The sequence below is a fragment of the Struthio camelus genome, chromosome 21 (assembly GCF_040807025.1).
Source record: "Struthio camelus isolate bStrCam1 chromosome 21, bStrCam1.hap1, whole genome shotgun sequence".
NCBI lineage: Eukaryota > Metazoa > Chordata > Aves > Struthioniformes > Struthionidae > Struthio > Struthio camelus.
In genome coordinates, this window is record NC_090962.1 from 2,655,113 (window position 1) to 2,676,948 (window position 21,836).

General features: G+C 38.1%; 1 protein-coding gene across 2 annotated transcripts in view; it reads left to right on the top strand.

Annotated features, from left to right (window-relative positions):
• LOC104142001 (uncharacterized) overlaps nucleotides 1–21,836 on the top strand; it is a 209,666-nt gene that overhangs the window by 174,180 nt on the left and 13,650 nt on the right. For both annotated transcript variants that reach the window (XM_068915985.1, XM_068915986.1), the window contains exon 4: nucleotides 4,575–4,633. In XM_068915985.1, coding sequence (XP_068772086.1) covers nucleotides 4,575–4,633 — 59 coding nt within the window. The remainder of the gene's footprint in view (nucleotides 1–4,574; nucleotides 4,634–21,836) is intronic.

Here is a 21,836-nt window from a genome sequence, read left to right on the forward strand (position 1 = left end):
CTAATGCGGCCCTTATTTAGGTACCTAAAATGGGAATTAACCTCAGTGGGAAAATTGGTCTTACTTTTTGGTACTGAACCATGACAATTTACCTTCTTACTTGTGAAGGGGGGGGGGTCACTAGTTAAAAAGAACAGAACTGGCATAAAAATTGCTACCTCAGTTTTGAAATTCCTGCCTCTTAGTTCAGAAACTAACACCCCTCCAAAAATTCCGGAAACTTTGCAGGCAGCTGTTCACCAGTTGTTTAATTTTGTAAATACATCCCTAGTTTAAAATCTGATCTAAATTGCTCCTTCTAAGGAGTTACTTTTCACTTACATTAGTATGAGATCAGAAACTCACCCTGACACCTTTATCCCTGTGTGATTTGTCTCCTGCTATATGGACTTACGTAAGTCTCTTGTGTAAGCAAGTGGATAGGCTTTAAAAGTGAGTGTGGTTTTGTGTTCAGCAAAACAAACCTGTGCAGACAACACTCAGGAGGGCTGTGCTAAATCCACAGAGGTTTTCTGGCAGTCAGTGACTAGACAGTGCTCTGGACAGTATTCCTAGCATATTATTTCAATATCAGACATAAATAGGTCACTTTGAGCTTTGAATTCTGTAGTGAATCTGTGCAGGTGGCCTTCCAGCAGCAACCTACAATCTGTCATGGTGGGTTGGAGTAACAATAATTTCTTCACAGTGTGAACATGCCACTACTCTTCCTATAATTGTTTGTTTTGAAGTAGGTCAAGCCTATGAACTGCTAAAACTCTGTAGACCTTTCATTTATTTTGTCACTCTAGCTCCTAAGATGTGGAGTAGAGAGATCGCCTCCTTCGTTCTGTCTGAGCACTGGCAGCTTAGATGCACAGATAGTGCATGCTAGGCTTAAATCAGAAAGCCCCTCAGTTGCTTCATATTTCAGATTAAAGCAAGTAATCTCTGAAGGGAAGCCCAAATAGAAACCATTCTTTTCACATATGATTCTTTTTATCCATCTTTCCTTGTCTAACTTGCTCCTTTTTTTTTTTTTTATTTTCTGTAAATGTTACTCTTCTATCATGTATTTTATCTATACTATTTATGTATTCTATCATGTATTTGAACAGATTATGTAGGTTGCACAACTGCATTTAAGGTTTTACTTAGGGCTAATTCAGTCTGCACAGCTTTAGGAGAAACCCTTGGATACAGGGTCTCCAGCGTCTCCTAATTCAGCTGACCTGAGCAACTAGCGCTGTCTTGTGCTTATCTCAGTGCAGTCTCATCTGAACCTGAAAGGGTTAGAAATAAATTCACAGAATCACAGAATCGTTTCGGGTGGAAGGGACCTCTGGAGATCATCTAGTCCAACCTCCCTGCTCAAGCAGGGACCTCTAGAGCATATTGCCTAAATATGCATAATATATATTGCATAAATTCAAATAACCTGAACTTTACTGATTTTTTTCCATAAATATGTAGCTTATATTTGTGGCAGACTTTCCATTCTAGCCATCATACAAACCTTAAAAAGCAAATTGCTTTTAGTAAACAACATTATAACTGTTTAAAGCAATTAAAATCAGAAAAAAATAGATTTTTTTCTTTTTCCCTTAGCGATGAGAAATATAGCAGGCAGGGCTGGGGTGAGAGATTGTTATTAAAAGTATTCAGGTGACCAGTATGAAATGCTGAGAGTCCTTTGAGAACGTCTATGTTTGCTTTATATTTGTATGGCACCTAACACAACAATGTGTCCGTTATCTGTTTCCTCTACCAGAACACTAAAAGGTAACAATTACTAGGTGGACTTCTACTTCCAACTTCCAACAATAAAATTGTAATACACTTTTCTCCTTTGTAGATATTTCTAATTGATTTTGTTGTTGCCTTCAAACAACTAAAGCATACATGTTTTGTTCTCCTTTCAAATATGTAGGGTGGGGATCATTTTGATATTTTGTGGCAACAGTGGCCACAAAGGAAAAATACGTTCCTTCCACTGTATTGTTTGAATTCTTTTCTAAAGCTAAAGAGGAGTAAATATGTTGTTGATAGTGCATCTTGCTAAGACAAAAACCTTGTTTATTACTTTTAACTGTGGTTCAGTCTTGGAAGACAACATGCTATCTTTAACCAAGCCAATCAAATAGCCCACATGATTAAATATTAGTAATAAAATAGTGCACTGTTGTTGCCGCTTCAACAATATTGCTTTTTATTAGGAAAATGTTTTTCAAGATTTTTGCTTGTACGTAGTACGTTAGGATTGTTTTATAATTCACTGGGTTAAAATGCCATGTAACAGTCCATTGCGTGTAACTGAAAAACTTCTATCTAAACCGCAGCAAACCTGATAGCAACTGTTGTCTTCTCTGAAAAATTACTTCTCAACTTTTCCTGAAAAATGCAAAGCTTCTTTTTAGGAGTGTCTGTCTTGGCTTGGTAATTTGTGGTTGTGGAGTGGTAGCTTGTGTAGTTGTAGGAATGTGATCTAACCAGCTAAATAATGTTTTAATGTTACTGTCATGAGCATGTTGTTCACTTTCACATTCTGTGTCTACTGAGTGATTAAATCCCATATTCTGTGTCTTACACAGTTTGTATTTAGCTTTTGACATACATTAGTGATAAAATCATCTTTAGGTACCAAAAAGCTGAATGTATATGATAATCTTAGCTGCATATAGAATATAATTATAATGGAAATACATTTCAGCTGTATCTTTTGGTATCACACTGTCAGTTGAAGTTTTTTTTCCTTTAAGTTACTAAAGAAATGTTGAATCCTTTGTTTTGTTGTGTGTGTGTGTGTACACACACAAGTGTTGATCTCAAGCATGTTTTGGGGGGAAATTATAAGAATTTTCAGCAAAAAATCACACAGATTCATTCCAAATAATTGACAGAATTTGAACCGGTGTTCTTTTAGAAGCGATATTCTGTCTCTTTGTATCTAGCTGGCTCAGTCCTGAACCCTGACCACAACATCTATTTATACTTTGTATGTGTGTTTCTCACATAGTGATTATCTTCTGGTAATACTGTATTTTGTTATTCTGACATATAGGGCTGTGGGTTCACACACAACACAAGGCTTTAGTAGTATTGTGTACGTTATTTGAAATCAGTGCCCTAGTGTTCAAAAAGTAGATTAACCAAAAAAAAAAAAAAAAGAATGTTGAGTAGTTTTGTTTTTTTTTTTTCCCCCTTCCCATTTCCGTGATGTTTCATAGTTTGGCTAGGACCTCTCTATTTTTTCCTTTCGGTTGCTACCATACAGTTTTTTACACAGATCTCTTTGGAACTGTTCTTTGATGCCTAGTCTATTGAAGCCAAAATTCTGTTCATTTTTTCCTGGCAGCAGCTACTTCACAGAGAGTACATTAATTGCAACTTGTGCTTGTCGAAGACTGTGCCTTCACTTTCCTGTGTTAGCAGAATCAAGCTTTTCTGAAGCCCAGCTAGACTCTTGCAGGACAGCCGTTTAGACTGACAATTTGCATGTTGAAATATAAAGACCAAAGAACCTTTGGTGCATAGATTTAAGGCTTATATAGGAAGCTGATTTGCAAAAGAGCCATTCTCCAACGTCTGCCATATTGAATAGATTTGAGAAATTAAGTATTATTTTGAACTCTAAATTATACAAGTTGGAACAATGTCAGAACTGTCAAAGTCGCTGCTACCAGTTTGATATGTGAACTGAGAAGTTCTTTACACTAAAATATTGTCAGGATAGAAAGGTGGGGAACATTCTGCTGCCCTAATGATGGTGATTTTTCTGTCCCACTGCCACACTTGAAAATCCTTATTTACCTTTTCCCCCCTCTCTGTTAATACTGTTTCTCATTAAGATCCTGCTTAATGCAAGCATTATTTCACTATGTCAAGCAGGTGATCGAAGAACATCTGTAGAGGTTCTGCAAAGTTGCTTTTAGAACAAAATCCAGGTGCTGCTTAACAGGAAATCCAGCTGTAACAATGTCTTAGAGCCTTAGTGGAGTGTGTGTCACTGAGGTTGTTGTTTTATTTCTCTCTTCAGTGAAGATTTTTCTTTTCACATCTTAGAGTTGAATTTACAAACTGGTAAAAACAATTACAAAATGTTAACCACTGTTTTTTGTTTGTTTTCCTATTCATAGCAAGGGAAAGCAAAGTTTCCTGTTAGAAGAGAGATTTTGAAGTTTCACTAGTGGATACTTGGATGAGAAACCTAAAGCAAACATGTATAACTTTGTTACTGATATGGATGGGAATGTGTCCTATGATTCTTGCTGGCTGGTTTCTTCCCTTAAAAATGATATTGCACAATTAGCTGTTATGTAAAGGTTTGTCACTAAATGCATTCCTAAGAAGGATACAGAACTTCCTCAGGCAGTAAAATGGAAAAAATTATAAGACCTGGAGAAAGAAAGTGATCTATTCACAGAGCCTGGAGGAGAGGTTGGATCCAGAATTCTGCATAACAGACAATGTAGACCATGTAACAGGCACTAAAATAAGCATCTGAAATCACAGATATTTCTGTGTTGCTCTGCATTCCAAAGACAATGAATTATCTATTGCTCTTCTTTTTAACCAACTATCTCTCTCTCTTTCAGCTGGAATCCTGGAGTCACAATGTGAAAATGTGGATGATTTGTGTCCAGTAGAATTTTTGGTAAGTCAAATTCCAGACTCGAGCAATGAGAGTATGATTGTGATCTGGCTGTGGAACAGACTTTCCTTACTAGTCAATTAGCTGCAGTGGAGCAGGAAGCACACAGCTGTTCAGTCTGATATTACCGTTAGGGCATTGTGACAGCAGGTGAAATTGCAGCTTTCAACAGGCTAGTAGGAAGAACTTAGCCCAATTTGAGGACAGTGCAGAAGAGGAAACAGTGCGAGGAAAATGGTGTCAGTGGAGCCAAGAATGCAGAATCTCCCTTAATTTGCTCAGTGACTTGAGGTCTCAGCCCAACTGTTTGAATCTGCAACTCTAAGTCTTCAGCAGAAGAGTAATAAAGTGTTGCCACAACAGCATAATTTGCCCCTGTTGATGTCCTTGTGCAAAACGCTAAAGGGAAACAAATCTTAAAACAGCTTGGCTCAGAGCAGCTAAATGAATTCAATCTCTTCTGAAAGCTCTTGCCCCTGTGGGGCCCTTAAACACCATGGAGAGAGTGAACCAGACAGACAGGTCTCTCCTTGTGCCCAAACAGTCTGTGTCTTTTTTGTTTATCTACCACAAATAAACTTGAATGTCCTAATCTCATTCTTATCAGAATAAACTCTGAAGTGCTGGCTACAATGAGTATCCTCTGAGATCAGGAGGAGTTGCTGGTGCCTAGTGCCCTCAAAGCTTAGTTTACTGAATTCAGTGAGGTTATTGCCATTAACTTTTCTGGAATCAGGAACTAGAGCCTGTTTTTGTTTACTGCTGCAGTTAAATCTGAGTAGGGAATCCATGCGTTTATTCAGTCTGTCCATGAGTACAAAAGCAGGCAGCTTCAGCTGCATAGCAACTTCCTGTTGGCTGTAAATCAAGACTGCTGCAGTCAGTTAAAACCAGAAAATGGTATGGTTGGAGGAGGGGAGAGAGGAGAAGGGCTTGGGAGCCTTGCAGCTGTTTTCACATCCTCCCTCAAGTAGAATTTCTTCAATTAAAAACAAGGATTTTATGCAGTGAAACTTGGAAGAAATCAAGTTGTGTAAATGCTTTTTTTCTTTTTTCCCAGGAGCTGCCATAAATAGCATTATTGAGTGTTATTTTATCCTTTTTTTTTCTTTCCTATGGGACTGCCGAAGTGACAGCATTTTAAATGGAAAGATTTGCAGCAAGCTATCAGTCATTGTGCATGCAGGATGTATCTCCTGGTTTAGTCTTGCTGGTGCTTCCATAAATCAGCATAGCTAAAATATTTGTGCTAAATATGGGAGATTTATGCAGGTGAGAGATTAGAGCCAATCTGTCATTTATGGGGGGGAAGTGAGAGATGGAAGGGGCTGGGAATGCTGCCTTGCAGGAGGGAAGGATTTATAATAATGTCAGTGGATATTTAGAGGTTCTATAGGGACAATTAGGAAAAACTTTGTGCATCTATGTGTGGACAAGTGTACATGTCTCTGATTTGGGATCAGGAGACTGTGGCTTGCCTGCAGAATTTTCAAATTAGTCTAATCGGAGAGAAACATTATATGGAAGCGTTCATCATCTCAGGTCTTCCTTCAGGTTAGTTTGGGTTTTTTTGTTTTGTTATGTTTTTATTCTGTGTATGGCTTATATTTTATTTTTGCTCTATGTCTGTCTTGCAAATTAGCTGTATGAGTGATTTTGTCAGGTTAAAAAGTTCTTGTAGCCTGCATGTCATCACATAATAACTAGATGTAAGAGTAGGTACTTCTGCTAATTATCATGATTATGAGTTCATCTGTTCAGGGGATGAAGAAGAAGGAGGGACACAAGAAATTATTGGCAGCAAAATCCAGGTCAGGTTTTCAGTTGGTGTAATGTTATATGACTACACTAACCTTACTGTTGTTTTGCTAGTTCATAGCAGCTGTGGATCTGGCCCACAGTGGAGATGCACTAATTCACACCAACTGACATCCCAACACTTTATAGCTGTGGGACAGGAGTGGCCAAGCAGGAGTGCTAAAGATGGAATAGGTGTACGTCTTACAGGCTTCTGCCTGTTAATTTACCCTGTGCAATCTCAAGCAAAGGCCAGGACAGAGCTGCAGGAAGGTCATCGCTGAAGCTTCTTATTTGCCTTATTACTAATGAGGTCAACCCTGTTCTGAAGTGCTTTCTAGCTTAGGCAAGGTTTTATAGGCAAAGGAGGGAGCCTGCAGAGCCCTGACACCCACTAAATACATTTTGGAAAGCTTAAAAAAAAGAAAGTGCTGGATAAAATATGATAGCCAGAAGTTCTCCAGCCTTCTCTCTTTCCTTTTCTCTGAAGTGTCTTTCTGCTTTTCTGAATACCTGTTTTGCACCCTCTGATTCCAGTTCTCTTTTTTCAGTCATACTTCAGACTGGACTGTAATATGATAAAACCACTCGGCAGCAGCCAGCCTGTCTTCAGAGCATAGCCTAGGGAGTCCTGGGTAACTCCAGCAGACATGTCTGCATAGTTCTATGCTGGGTGCCTTTCTTTGGGATTTGAGAAAGTGGCAAATGCCACCTACAGTGCTCTCATAATCAACACTCTGATCCATGATACCAGAATCTAACCAGGTGAAAAATTATTCCCTTAGTCTGTTAAGCCAAAATGAAAGTCTCCACTATTTCTCTAATAGAGGAGGGATGCTTTGTTAAGACAGGCTAGGAATAAGAAAAATACCATGCAAGGAAATGTGAACTGCTTTGCTGAAATGAATTGCTGTGCTATGCCACTAACTGTCATGTATTGTGACAAACTTAAGTAAAAATACTTTCCAGGGAAATGTGTAATGTGAAGGGACAGAGCTACTAGTGGTTAAGTTAGATTTTTTTTTTTTTCCGTATCCATTTTTGCCAAGTCCCTATAAATCTTTGCAGTTTTAGAGACAGCCTAAAAAAAACTGCTAACATTTTCAATTACAGAACATAACACTGAATAAGGACGGTTGAAAAATTTCTGTCAAAACTGTGTTTTAATGGAAAATGGAGTTTTGATGAAATCGCATTTTCATCAAAAATATCTGCTTTCCATGGAGAACGTTAGTTTTTCACTGAAATATTTTGACAGAAAATTTGAAATCTTGGGCTGAAATATGTACAGCTGTTCAAGTCCGTCTAGTGCCACGCACATTTCTTCACCTCTTCAAATTCAAGCTATATTGCCAACTCTCTTGATTTTTATCAGTGTGATACTTGGGAGTTCTCTTCAAGCCCACCTCTTTAAGCATGTCATAGGACTATTAGCTTGCATGATTAAAGAGCTTAGTTTCTAGTCTTGCAGAAAAAAATTCCTAAAAATGTGATCCAAATGCATCAGGAACTAGAAGTCAAAGGAAGCAAATCAAAATTTTGTTCACTTATTTCAAATAACCCTGAAGATGTTTAAACCATTTTAAAAAATGTTTATATATAGAAAGTGTTTCACAGTCTGATTAATGATTTTGAATAATTTGAAGTTGGTCACACTTTTCTATAATGCTACATGAATTAGTTGAGCGAACTCAAATTGTGGTATGTCGGGGTTGGCCACTGATTTCTTGAGTAAAATTTGGCAAGGCAGTTTCTAGACTTCAGGTTCAGTTTGGTGAATAGCTTAAGACTACTCTAGAGTATGTTGTTGCTGAAAAGGGTGTTGTTAGTGCTCCTGGCCCTGGTTCATGATTTCTGGTGGCAGTATTAGTTTTAGGTCATTTAACACAATTATGAAATTAGACCTTATGTGTCTCTGAGGCTTGAGGGTGTAAAAAAAAAAAAAAAAAAAAAAAAAAAAAAAACCTGTAAAAAGACTGTATTTATTACTGCAAGCTTCAATTCCAGCTTTTAGAACTTTCAAAGTGGCAAATTTTAAAATGGTGTGTTTTTAATGGTATTCCATATACATTCATTCCCCTTTGAGGGAATGAGAGAAAGTGTTTTTCAGGGGGAAAAAAACATTGCATGATTCTGCCTTTACCCTTCACCTCAAAGCGTTGCAACAACTTCAGCACAGCAAATCGCCTGTGTCCAGTATGCGTGACAATTGAAACAGATACATATCTGAAAGGTATTTACCAGCTCTCTATTTTAATAAATTAAAGTAGTATCTTTATTTGGTTATGTTGCTTTTTTATTTTACTGTTTAATTGTTAAGTGTGTCTATGCCTGGAACCTAATCTTCCTTGCTCTCAAAAGTGAGGCTTATGTGATTGTTAAACAAACTGATATCTCTCCAAAACACTGAAATGCATTCTGAATAGAAAACAACTAAAATTTATTAATTTTTGAGCTTTAAGAAGAATCCCATCAACTGCATAGCAACATGTACTGTCACAGGCAGCAGAGGAAGAGGAGGGCCTGCCTGATTAACTGGCTTGGCTCACATGGCTAGATATGGCACTCATCAATTACAAGACATGTTGGAAGAACTCCAGAGGAACCAGTCTTCTAACAGGAAGAGTCACTCTTCATGTGCGTTTTCCTATAATAAAAGAGGGGAAAAAAGCACTGTGTTATGATGTGAATAAATGAAGTTTCATGTTCTCCATTTCAGTCTATAAATTTTAGTCTAATTTGCAGTCATTGTGAAAATATCAAGAGATCCCAGACAAGATCAGGATTTTATAAAGTTGGGTGGTATACAGATAACAAGAGACAGCTCTTCCTTTAAATACTAATATTTTGAGATCCTGAGCCTGCAACTAGATGTGCATCTGCTTAATTTCATCCCATTTCATCTGAACTGCTCATCATTTTAACTGAAATAGTGTCTTCTTGAATGTGCTTTCTTTTTTTTTTTTTTTTTTAAAACCGCAAATCAAGATGGTCCTATGCAAATAGAAAACTCGACTGTTCTACAGCAGTGACTATTAGGATATGGCAGGATATCACAGCAGGCTCTCCATACTGTAGTAGGAATGTAAAAAAGCAAAACTCTATGCAGTCAGCATACAAACCCTTTGTTAGGAGGCTTCCCCAGGATGCTTCCTTTGGTAGACTGTGAGGGAACCTGTCATACCAGATCCTTACCGCTGTTGCTTTCCATGATAGCTAAATTAAATCAACATAAGAACAGTTATACTGTGTCAGGTGATAGATTTGCCTAGCCTAATACTTTGCCTCAGAGATTGTCAATGTCAAATGCCTAGGAAAGACTTTGAAAACAGAGCAAATAGATAGTGATACTTAACCAGTGTATTTTCCTAGTCTCTACTGTATTCTCCCAATCTCTGTATTTCAAGATCTTCAGCCAAAAATACTGCTTTCTTGTGTAATATTACTTGATGGTTTTTCATCCATTTGTCCAATTGCTTTTTGAATTTTTAGCATCTGCAACAACTCATGGCAAGGACTTTCAGTTTACTTAACTGTTCTCTGTAAAGAAATTGTTCTGTGTCTTCAGCTATCCTTTACTGCATTTTTGGTACCCTTTCCAGTCCCATTTCTTTTTTTAAATGGGGGGACAGGAAGAAAGTGGTACCAGAACTGCTCACATTATTCAGAATGTGGGCATACTCCTGACTTTACAATAGCAGCATAAAAATATTCTGTTTTGTTTTCCTTTCCTTTTCTAATGATTCCTAGCATTCTGTTTGCCTTCCTGAACATTGCTGGGTATTATGTTCTTTTCACAGAACCTTCTGTTCTGCCCCGATGTTTTTTATGAATGGTAAGGGCGAGCTTAGAATGCACTATTGTATATATAAAATTAGGATTGCTTCCTCCTACCATACCCTTCCTACTTCAGTTTATGTTTATCTGCTTTGAATTTCATCTGCTATTTTATCAGCTGGTTAGTAATATACTGAGGTCCTTCTACAATTCTTGGCAGGCAACTCTTTGCTACCCTGGATAATCTAGTAGCGTTAGCAAAGTTTGTCATCTGGCTTTTCACGTGCACTTTCTAGCTAGTTTATAAATGTGTTGAGCAGTATAGGGCCTGGCACAGATACTTGGGAGAGTCTCTGAAGATATCACTCCACTGTGAAAATGACCTTTATTCCTTTCTATCCCTTGCTTTTTTTTGGCTATTTGTTTGCCCCTGTGAGGAACTTCTTTCTTGCTGCATGGCAGCTAGAGTTGGTTTGATTGCAATCCAGAACACCAGTTTTAAAGAAAATACTAAAGTAACAACAAAAAAAATAGATTTCAGTCTCTGTAGGTAGTGACAAAGAGTAAAAATCTCTTAAACAATAGGTATGGGTCCCTAAATATAATTTAGCAATGAAATAAGAAATATTACCTTACTCTTCTAATATTTCAATTTTTTCTTATGTTGTGTTGTAGTGGCTATAATGAAAGATCAAGCTGTAGGTTGCTGGAGCTGCATTCATATATAGTAGGTAGTTCTCACCCCAAACATGCCACAATTGAGGGAGTTTGTCCTACAAATGAACTGCCCTGAGTTCACCTTTTTATTTACTTGACGTTTGAAAAAACCTAGGATAGTGATAGTGGAATATTCAAGCATTTACTGTAAAAATGAACCCTTGAAATAGCTATGGTCTAAATATATAGATTACTGGCATTTTTTTGTCAGTCGGTCATCAGAAACTATCAGTTACTATTGTTGTTTTACATTTTGTTTCAGTTTATTTGCTTGATTATAAACTGCTTCTGAGATGATGATGATCAGGATTTTGCTTACATACAGTGAATAATTTGAAATTTGTTTGATTTGTCAATGTGAATTAAAAATGAGTACTTTCCTCTTTGGGTTCAGGAACCTCTTGGGGTGTGAATTCAGGGGTCAACTCCATGTCAGTTTCTAGTAGGATTTTAAACCAATAAAAAAGTAGTAGTAGTAAATGGGCCTGAGTAATTCTGGTGAACGATAGCATCTCGTGCATTTAGAGCATACGAAGTACCAGTAATAGGTCAAGGCTGGAAAGCAGAATGCATAACTGAGATATGGAAGAAGTAAACACTCTCATGATTGGACTTGCACGTTTGTGGGAAGTATCCTTGCCTGAGTGCAAGCTGCTTCTCAGGTCCTTCAAACCATTGCGTTCAGCAGATGCCAGTTTATCTGTTTCCGTGGCCACTGCGCAAATGCTGTGGCCACAGTGATCATTTCAGGACTAGTATTAAAAAATTGGTAAGAGTTAGGTCCAACACTTTGTTGCACTGAGACCTGCAAACCCTGTTCTTACCTGATGGAAGGGAAGAAATTTTAACCTCTGCAAAGTGGCTCCTCATATGGCACTTCATATATAGCCATATGAAGTGGCACTTCATATGAAGTTATTACTAGCCCAGCCACTAATTCAACTTATGATTACAGAAAGGATAGTTGTCCTCAACCTTAAGTCACTGAGTACTTTCCTACTGAGTCACGGACAGTGAGAGGCATGAGGAAATTTAAAATTCAGAGTCCGTTAACATTCGTGGAGTCCTTTCAGTTGTGTCAGTCAGCTCTGAATCCAACCTATAGAATAGAAGATTTATTTGAAACCAAGTTTTTAAATTGTTTAAGTTGAAAGGCTTATCAAGGTTTATAAACCTTCCTGGTAAATTTCACCTATGGTGGGGGGGAACTCCCTGCAGGAGGTGGTAAATGTTGAGGAAAGAGCTGTAATGTGATTGTGAAAGCATGAGAAACCATAGCAGGTTTTTCAAATGAATTTTCAGGTTTGTTCACAGCTTGGCTGCAGAGCAGCTGTGGGAAACAAACCCCCTGAGAACTGAAACCACTGAGTCTAGCTCAGAGTTAAAACTCTTCAGTAAAGCAGCAAATTTAAGCGTTTCAGTGTTGGGGAAATGAAACTGACCAGTGCTCTAGCTCACTTGGTGAGAAAGCAGCCTTTTTGTAGGGTTTGGACTTGATTATAGAGAAAATGTCAAGATATGGGAAGAAGAAAGAGTTAATTTAAATTTCCTTTCGCCCTTACTGGTTGTCTGAGAAGGGGAATACTTTTGCTAAAAATTTCGAAACTAGTCATCAGTGTGTTAATTTAGAGAGACCTTGAGCTTTGTTTTTGAGAGCTGCTACTTGTAGCTGCCACTGAGTCAGCTGGAGAAATGTGGGTATTAATCATGTGATGGATGAACAAAGATGTCTTAATTTTTGTGCTGCTCCAAACTGAAGGGCTTATATTCAGTGCTGGGGTCCTGCTTGAAACTGATGTAGCAGTAGTAAATGTGTAATATATAGTATAATAATATAGTGTAATATATAACAGTTTATGAAGGCTTTTCATACCTGCCGGTGAAACTAGGGGATATTGAGGTAAAAGAGCCTGAAATATGTCTGGAAAATGCAACAAAATTGGCTTAAGAATGTTTATAGGAAGTCCTTTTCATGATCAAGTCTGTAAACTAGAAGCAAGAGTAGCTGAGTGAGAACCTATAAGGAACAGAGAGGACCTCCAGCACAAAATAATTATTATAGTTGATTATCACATATGTGCATAAAAGTGTGTTTTGTGATGAGGTCTTTAAAAGCAGATGTTATCCAAGACATTTATTTTATCCTATGTGATCCCAAATGCCTGCTTACTGAACATGATGTAGAGACACAATTGACATCATCTTTTCTTCAGTTTTGAAAACAGGAGAGGGCTTATTTCTAGCAAGTTAGACATGCAGTTATCATGAGGTAAATACGCACTAACAATGGGTGTAACAAAGAAGAGTTGGAGGATGTTTGCCGTGAGACAATTCGTGTTTTTCCACTGCCTGCCACAGTTACCATTGCAGGACTAGAGTGAAATCAGTATCACCACAGTTCTTTGTGTACATTCAACAGCTTCACTTCACTGTTGATTAGCTATCACAAGTTCATTAATTTTACTTTGTATTTGGGTTAAAAGCTGTTGTACTTGATTAGTTTTCCTAACAACTACAATTTTTTACTTGCTTCTCTTGGAATTATGAAGGAGTGTGAAAGGAGAGCATTACTTCTGAGTATGTCTCTGGTTGAAAGAGCTGACTATTAATAGTCAATGCTTTGGCAAGACCTTTTGGTGACATCTCTTTTAAAACTTTGAAAGCAGTCCTGTGTTAAGAGTATGGTCAGGCAGTCACAAGTTACTGAACGAGACTGAGATGCAATAAGTGAAGGTATGTGCATTCCTACTCACTCGCAATCCAGAGGGGAAAAAAGTCATTTTAAGCACTGGTGGTACAAGCTGTTTAATCTTTCATTAAAAGGGTTTAGGGCTATATGTAGCTATTTACTGTATTTCAACTTGGGGAAGTGAAAATAAGTTCTTAACCTACTCAGTTACTGTGATTTGTCTGTTCAGGGCATGGAGAGGAAATGGGGAACAATGCTTTCCTGGAGTTTTGAGAGGTAGGATAGTTAGGTCTAGGGTCATTTGTAACATTGACTTGTTATCTCAACATTAATGTTTTGGTCTTTGGTCCTTTAATTCATTATTTCCCCAGCTATGAAATGGGGTTAATGAGGTATAATAACCATTCATTGATCTTGAAGTGCTCAGCTTTTCTAATAATAGACATCTGATGCTGGGACAGTCTGACTCCCCACTTCTGCCTCTAGGCTTTCTCTTTTTAAAAAAAAAAAAAAGAAAAAAAAAAGAAAAAGAAAAAAGAAAAATTCAAAATCAGGTTTCTGCAGGATAAACTATTGTTGCCAAGCTGCTTAGATCCAGCACGAGGAAAGATTAAAGAACTGAAGAGCTTCAGTTATGTGTTCCCTAAGAAACACATAAGAATGTGGTCGCCTTGGCTCAAGTTTGTTCTCCAGGCCAATGAGATAAGTCAAAATGGAAGAGACCCTAAGTTGCAAGAGACCTTTGAGAAGCAGCCAGCTAGAATAAAAGGGAAACCAATGGAAAGACTTCATAGTGCCTGAATATACTAAGGAAATTTAGCCCAGTCGTTAAATGAACTCCTTTGCCCTTTGTAGACTTGCCTTAGTAAGAAGAGAGGTTAAATAGCAGGAATCTATTCTCTCTTAACAAAGATCCTTCTGAATGTTCCACTCTTCCCATGTTTCCCTGTATGGATGTTACAGTTACTTAATACACGTTTTTTAACAAATGAGAGGAGAACCAGCTCTTCATATATCTTTGAACTGCTACACTAAGTTAGGCAGTGGTGTAAAATTGGAAACTCCTGTTACAAAATCTAAATTAAGATGCTTCTGTGCAAAACTCCCAGGAAAATAGTGCCCCAGAGTTGAGCTTGCAGCACCTGATCCTTACATGCAGTTCCCCGATTACATGCAGACCAGTTTTTAACATAAGCCAAAGTTAATTCTGAATTCTTCCCCACTTTAAAAGCTCCCTGGGTAACAAAAGCTGTCTTTGCATGGAACAATGAATTCAAGGAAGATAGGTGCCAATTTTGAGCATAATTATGTATTTGCAGATTGTTCTTTAGCCCAGTAGCTTATGGGATGAGTGAGCTCTCTGTGACAGAGAGCTGAACTGCATCCCAGTAAATAGGTCCACATGAGAAGAATTCGGAGAGCTGGTGCTTTGGAGTCTTGTATGTGCATTAAGAAATGTAACTTCATTTCTGGTAATTGCAGTTACCAGCCATGTGCAGTGTCCCTTTGCTCATATTGTATAGGATATTTTTTCTAATCAACCTTTTAGCAGACCAGCTTGTATTTCTGCTGTCAGTGCATGCAGGCTACACTCCCTTAGCACATGCAACCAACCTCATGAAATATGTTTGGTGACGCTATCACGTTAAGGATTGCAGTGTGCTTTGTAGCTGTTGTCTCTGTGTGGGGGACAATATGAAATATGGAGCATGCTTCCATTGTGGTTCTTCCCTGCATAACCTAAATCTGGCGATGCAGTTGTTCCAGTAACTCATGAAGAATTTATATGGAAGAAACAGGTTTTTTTAAAAGCTTACTATAAACTTGATTGCACTGTACAATCAGTGCCACTAGGATCCAGATTTTCAAAAACTGTTCGGTGCTTTACTGTCCAGTGATGAAAATTGGAATGAGACACTTTTATGTCTTTTGAAGATATGGGTCTTAATCTTTTCATAGCCAATTTAATAAATAGGATGATTTTGTTTGTTTTTTCTTTGTTGTTGTTGTATTTAAGCCTGTCTGCTGTTCTGATAACCTCTTCTTTTAGTGTCCACCCTACAGGGCCTCCCCAACTTTTATCTCTAAAGCACCAAGTTCTTTGGATGAATTTTCATTTGTTCTCAGATAGATAAGCAGTTTTCTTGCAATATCCACTTGCTACATTGTCTTCATTGACGTATGTAGTCTATGTGGTTAAGTCTTTATCAGATTAGCGCTTATCAGACTCCACAAATGCAGCCTGGACACCATTCTTGTGTCTCCAGGATTACGTTAGAGGCTGGTCTGCTCTATAGGTTAATACAGTCTCTATCCAAGAAAGTATTTAAGCATATACTTAAACAAGTGAATAGTCCCACTTAGTGGTAATAAAATTACTCCTTTGCTTTGTTAAGAATATGCTTAAGCATTTTTTTTGGATCAGAGCCTGAGATTGGCTAACCTACTGTGTAAGCAGGCATCTGTACCGAAGCAGAAAGGATATAATTGTCAAGATGGAAATGAGTTCCAATATTGCATAGTTAAAAATGAAGAGCGTGTCCCTATTATAAGTGGCATTATTGGAAGAGGAAGTATCAGTTTTTCCCAGTAATACACAAGTAGTTTGTGTGAAATATGCAAAATATTGGCAGAGGAAACAGTTGTGCTGAAGAAACTGTTGGTGCACAGATGCACTGAATTGTAAACGTCTAACTGAATCAGATTAAATGCAAGAAGATCAGTTATTTAATGGATATAATGGATAGTGGAAATATGGCACAAATGCACACGATCTGATCTCAAGCTGAGGAGAAAAAAAAAATCCATAAAAAACCCCAATGAATGCGTAGGTTGTTGCCAGGACAAAGTAATCTTACTTCTAAAGTACAGAGACATTTTATGTTTTATAAGTCTGGGTCATAGAAGCCCTGAGATGACACCATGGCTCACTACAAACACAGCCTGTCAAATTAGAAGTCAAGGCCTACGCTTAGTGGAAGAACAGTACGTCACGTATTTTCTTGCCATGCAACCTGAACTACTCAGCATTTCTCTAATCACTGATGTAACTGTGCTAGACAGCAAACCAACAACTGTGGAATTCTTACAATGTGTGTTCTTACAGAGATGACGGACGTTTGGCTCCCATGAGGGGTGAATTTCACTGCAAGATTTTTTCCAGTTTGCAACTGAGGCTTTGGGGAAGACAAGGGGAGGAGTTAAAAGCCCTGGTCCTTCAGCAACAGTTATAGATTGTGACCTGTGGCAATGTTTCAAAAACATGCTCTGGCGATTTCTGCCAGATAAGAACAGCTTAGGGCTTTGGCTCCCCAGAATTTCATCTGCTTGCAAGAGATAAAACCAGGTCTTTGGTAAAAAAGGGAGATTGCCCCCCCCCCCCCCCCAAAGAAATTATTGCCTAGATAGGGTACCTCATTTCATGGCTGATAGGAACACAAGCCCCAGACAGATATAAGTGTCTTGTTTAAAAACAGATATATGTATCTAGTTTTGTACCTTGGCTTTAAAAGGCAACGCTTGTGGTATAGAGAAGCTGTTGAGGTGTCTGAAAATACAAGGACAATCAGCATTTTATGTTCGCATATAACTTTTCTTACTAATGGCACTAAAAATGCCAAAGGAATAAAGGTATTCCTTTTTAATCCTCCCAAAGGGGGCAGGATGTACTCCCAGATGCTCATCAAGGAAAGCACCAATTGTAGGATGCCTAAAATTCAAAACAGTTAACATGTCTCTGCCTTTCTACCATGCACTTCACTGCAGTCATTTATATCAGTACAAATTACCTTATACTGGTTAGTGTCTGACTTCCTTTGATCACCCAAGCTGTAGATAATGAAAAATCAGGCCCAAGAAATTTGATGTATTGTTGTAGAAGCAACGTTTTGGTCCTGGGCCATCTACAGGGGAGAAAGCAGAAGGGAAAGGGTTGTTATAAAACCGGTGAGCCACAGAATGCATGACTCTAGGGGTCTTTGACTCTGCTGCTCCCCCTTCTAGGCACAATTAGCAGGGTGATACTGAAGCTGCTTACCAGCATTACAGTGAGTGCTGGAGGGAGTATTGAGTGTAGTGAGCTTTGCTGAATGTTTGTGAAAAGTGGGAGTTGTCAGTTCAATAAGGGGTCATAGTTAACTTGCCGTTATCCAGCCTGTAGTAGCTGGAAGTCTGTTACAGATTCTTGTTGGGAATCTTAGCTTGTTTTAGCCTTAGGAGTATGATTTTTGTCTTTGAGCTCTGGAGATGGTTGGACTGATCTCCAGTGTGCCAGCCAAGATAATAGCCATTGTGCATAGTAATGAATTATACTGAGTTTCGATTCGTAGACATTTTGCAAATGATCAACAGCTGCTTTAATAAATAATTGTTAACCTATAGTGTGTAGCGTCCCAGCCCATAAAACGTTCATAACATCTAAGAATGGTTTATTAATTCTATATAAACTGCTTAGAAGTGGGAACTTACTATGAGGTGTGACTAAGTGCAGGAACAGAAGAGGAGAAGACAGGGAAGCTGTTTGGCCTGTGTTCCTAAGATCCACTGGATTCTCATGACACAGCAGAGCTTTGAGAACCCCATGTAGGTCTGTGAGCAGGTGCAAGAAACCATCTCCCTTTGCACTTACGCTGTTTAGTGTATATTAGCTAGAATTTGTCAGAGTCCTTTGGTCTCTAATACCTATGGGATTTATCTTGAGAATCCAGATAAGGTGCTATTATTAAGTTTGGCAGCTGGAAGAAAACGGAGAAATGCTGCCTGTTTCAGTACTGTAAGGCACTGGATGGGTCTCAGAGGAGATGTGTATTGCATTTCCATTGATAACTTGTGTGGTGTTGGAAGTGTCAGTTCCTTTCTCACTGCCTGCCTTTCTGCAATTACTTTGTTTGTCATATCTATCTAGACTATACATTACTTGAGGCTGGGACTGTTACTATTTGCTCTTGACAGTGTCTTCTACAACTGAACCTCATACTCATTTGGGTCCTCCAAATTCTACCCAAATATAAATAGTAATATACCAAGAATACAAATAATAATCACAAATAATCTTTCAGTATAATTCTCATAAACATGTTTTCCTTTATTTTCTCTTTTCATCTTCATTTAATGATGCTTTTGTGTCTGGCTTGAAGCACCCACTTCTCCTCTGTTTGGATTGGCTTCTGGTGTGAAGTTTAGCAGCTGTACCTTTTTTTTTTTTTTTTTCCCCCATGTGTTCTCTCTCACTGCTACTGCATGTGAAATTGCAGCTTTCTGTATGACAGACAGTTTCTTACATGGCAATGGTAGCCAGAAAACACTGCAATACCAAATAGACAGAAATCTGTACTGTTATTATATGGGACTAGAAGAGCCTGTGCTGCCCCACCCCTCCAAAACTCAAAACTGCGAGTGGGTAAGGATACCACAGTGTTCTGTTAAATCTGAATAAACTCAGTTATCCTGGTATTTGCGTTTATTTTGCACGGGCTTTTCTCCCACCGTAGGCCCGTTTATGGGGCTAAAATAGCATAGATTCTTTTCCTCTTATGCTATTTTCACCATCCAGGCATCAGAAATGAGGTGACCACATTATATGGTCACGTGAAGACCACGTTGTTTCAACTCTGCAAATGACTCCCTGAGGCACAACAAAAGCCAGTGGAAAAATATAAACACAAATACTGAAATGCTTGTTTCCTTGAGTAAGATAGGCTGATGAAAAAATAATCCAAGAGCTGGCATGTGGATTTAAGAGAAAGTAAGTTGAAGTCTTTTTTTTTTTTTTTTTTTTTTTTTGATGAGCACCCTCTTTAAGAAGTGTGGAAATTCCTGATGTTACAGATTATTACCGATGATGACAATGATAGATAAAGCAAAGTCCAGAGGTAAAGTCTATAAAAATGATAATGTGCTTTGAAAAGTGAAGCGAGTTGAAAAAAATGGGCAAAACTCTGTGGTGTTTAGTCAATTCTGATTCATAGGTAAAACTTCTGTTTTATAACTATGGTGAATAACCTTTTGGATCAAATTCTAATCTCACACTATTGTGAAAGGAATTGCTCCCATTGATACCTCTGGGATAACTTGCATGAGTAAGATCTGTGCTATGTGCCTGTGAGTTACAGGTGCAGTTTTGAGGGTTTCCCAATTTGAATTTCTGTTAATATATAAAATATACAACGTTGTGTCTATTTAGGTTCTAACAAAATGAGTTTTGAGTTCAATCTGAAGTAAAAGGGAAACTTCTCTGGAAAACCTGAATTTTTTCAGAGAGAGTACAAATTCCTGGCTTTTCAAACATTTGTAGAATCTTTAGCTACAAAGCATTGTTGGGTTTAGTTTGGTTTGTTTCTAATTTGGGGATTTTTTCCCCCCATGGCCACCTATTCCATCTTCCAGTCTAAGCAACTTTCTGTGAGATCACATGGACATTTTGTGCCGCATCATACGTGTAGTAGAAACTATAAGAAATAGATAACTCCCAAAATGATTTAGTATCTGTTTTTACTGGTTGATTTACGTTTGATAAATACCTGGGTTGTTGTGCTGTTGAGTCTTTGGAGGATGGAGACTGGGGAGGAGGGAAGGGCTACTGGCAATTTTGTACTTTTTTGAGTGCAGTGTATTTAGCACCTCTGCAGGATTTAACATGATTAGTCTTTATATCTTAGCACACTACTCAGAGAGATAGAATGTCATAAAGGTGTCTGTAAACAGCTGTTACATTCTTTGTAAGCTGCTGGGAAAATGTGCATCATTCTGAATAAATGTGGAGGCAGCTGCAGCTTTGGAAGATTTAGTTCCTTGAATACTTTAGAAATCTATTCCACTTTGGCTATTATGGAGGCAGTGTTGTGGTGGCTGTGATGATCTAAAGATACAAGTAAAGCATAGTTTACAGCAATACATAATATCTTTTATTAGGCCAACTGATAACATTGGAAAAACTTACTAACTTTCAGGCAAAAAATCCTTTCTTCAGATCTATAAATATTTTTGCAAATATTGCAGCTGGCAAATGGATGTGTGTAATGCAGAGAGAATCTTTTCAACTCTAGGCTTGGGACGACAGTTGGTTACAGTTTGTAGCATTCTCTTACTAGTTTAGGTTTTTTAAAAATCAGTATGGTAAGAGTAGAAATCTTTTTGAGAGGATTTCATCAAAGTGTTGATGATACAAAGTCTTGCAGTAAAATCTGTATTAAGCACATTGTCAAAACTATCTGAAATTAGGCCAAGATTAGTGGAGATGAACAAGCATAAACCTCAGCCTGATTTTCCTTTTAGGAAGAAAACCCCTAGTACCTTGCACTAATACCTAGATCAGGATCCTTTGCTGTCAAGTATGCTTACTGATAGTGAAGAGGTGTTACATGCTTTACTAATAGTGACAACCATTGTCTCATTGCTGTGAGGACACCAGAAGATCCCAAGAAGTAAGAGTTGAAAGGCTTATTAACAGTAATTTGGCAAGATTATTAGAAAGAGGTGTTTTATTTAAGGTTTTCACTTTCTAGCTTTTAATTGGGGAGCCAGCTTTCAGAAAAGCTAAGTGGCTGAAGCCCTTATAATCATGTTGGATAGCCAAAATTAAAAAGTACATTTTTATATAAAATTTGAAATGGACATTCTGCCCAAGATCATGGTAGAAGATTGCAAAATCCAAAAAAAACCTCAAGACTCTTGCCTAAGCTCCCAGAACTCTAATGAGATTTAAATACAAAATGTGCATGGAGGACAGAAAAGTATCTTACTGAATAAATCTTACAACATGTTCTGTGCTGCAATACATAGGCTCAGTGAGATGCGCTAAGTGGGGATTTCCACCACGAGCAAAACTCCTGCTTCTTGGAGGTGTAATTCAGACTTTTCCTTATCTGATCTCCAGGTTGGTTCATTCTTTCTCCCTGTAGCTGGCAAGCCGTCTTATTTGACAGCGAAGCTGCTATGACAAAATGCTAAAGCTCTTGCTCTGGGCTATTTTTAATCTACTGCAGGTGAAAGATCAGAACACATTCTTTTGGAAGATTTACGTGTCACCCGTGTGCTGTGCTGGATTGGATAAATGGGAGTTGACAAACTACAGGACAGGAGATTTAAACCGTTGACCTCTGACATTGAGTCATTGCAACTGTATATTATGACATTTATGTTCAGAGGCTATAGTCTTTGTTCTGAGGGAATCTCATAAATGCTTAGCAGAGGTACCAAAATAGTCATTTTTCTGTCTTTAAGCTTTAC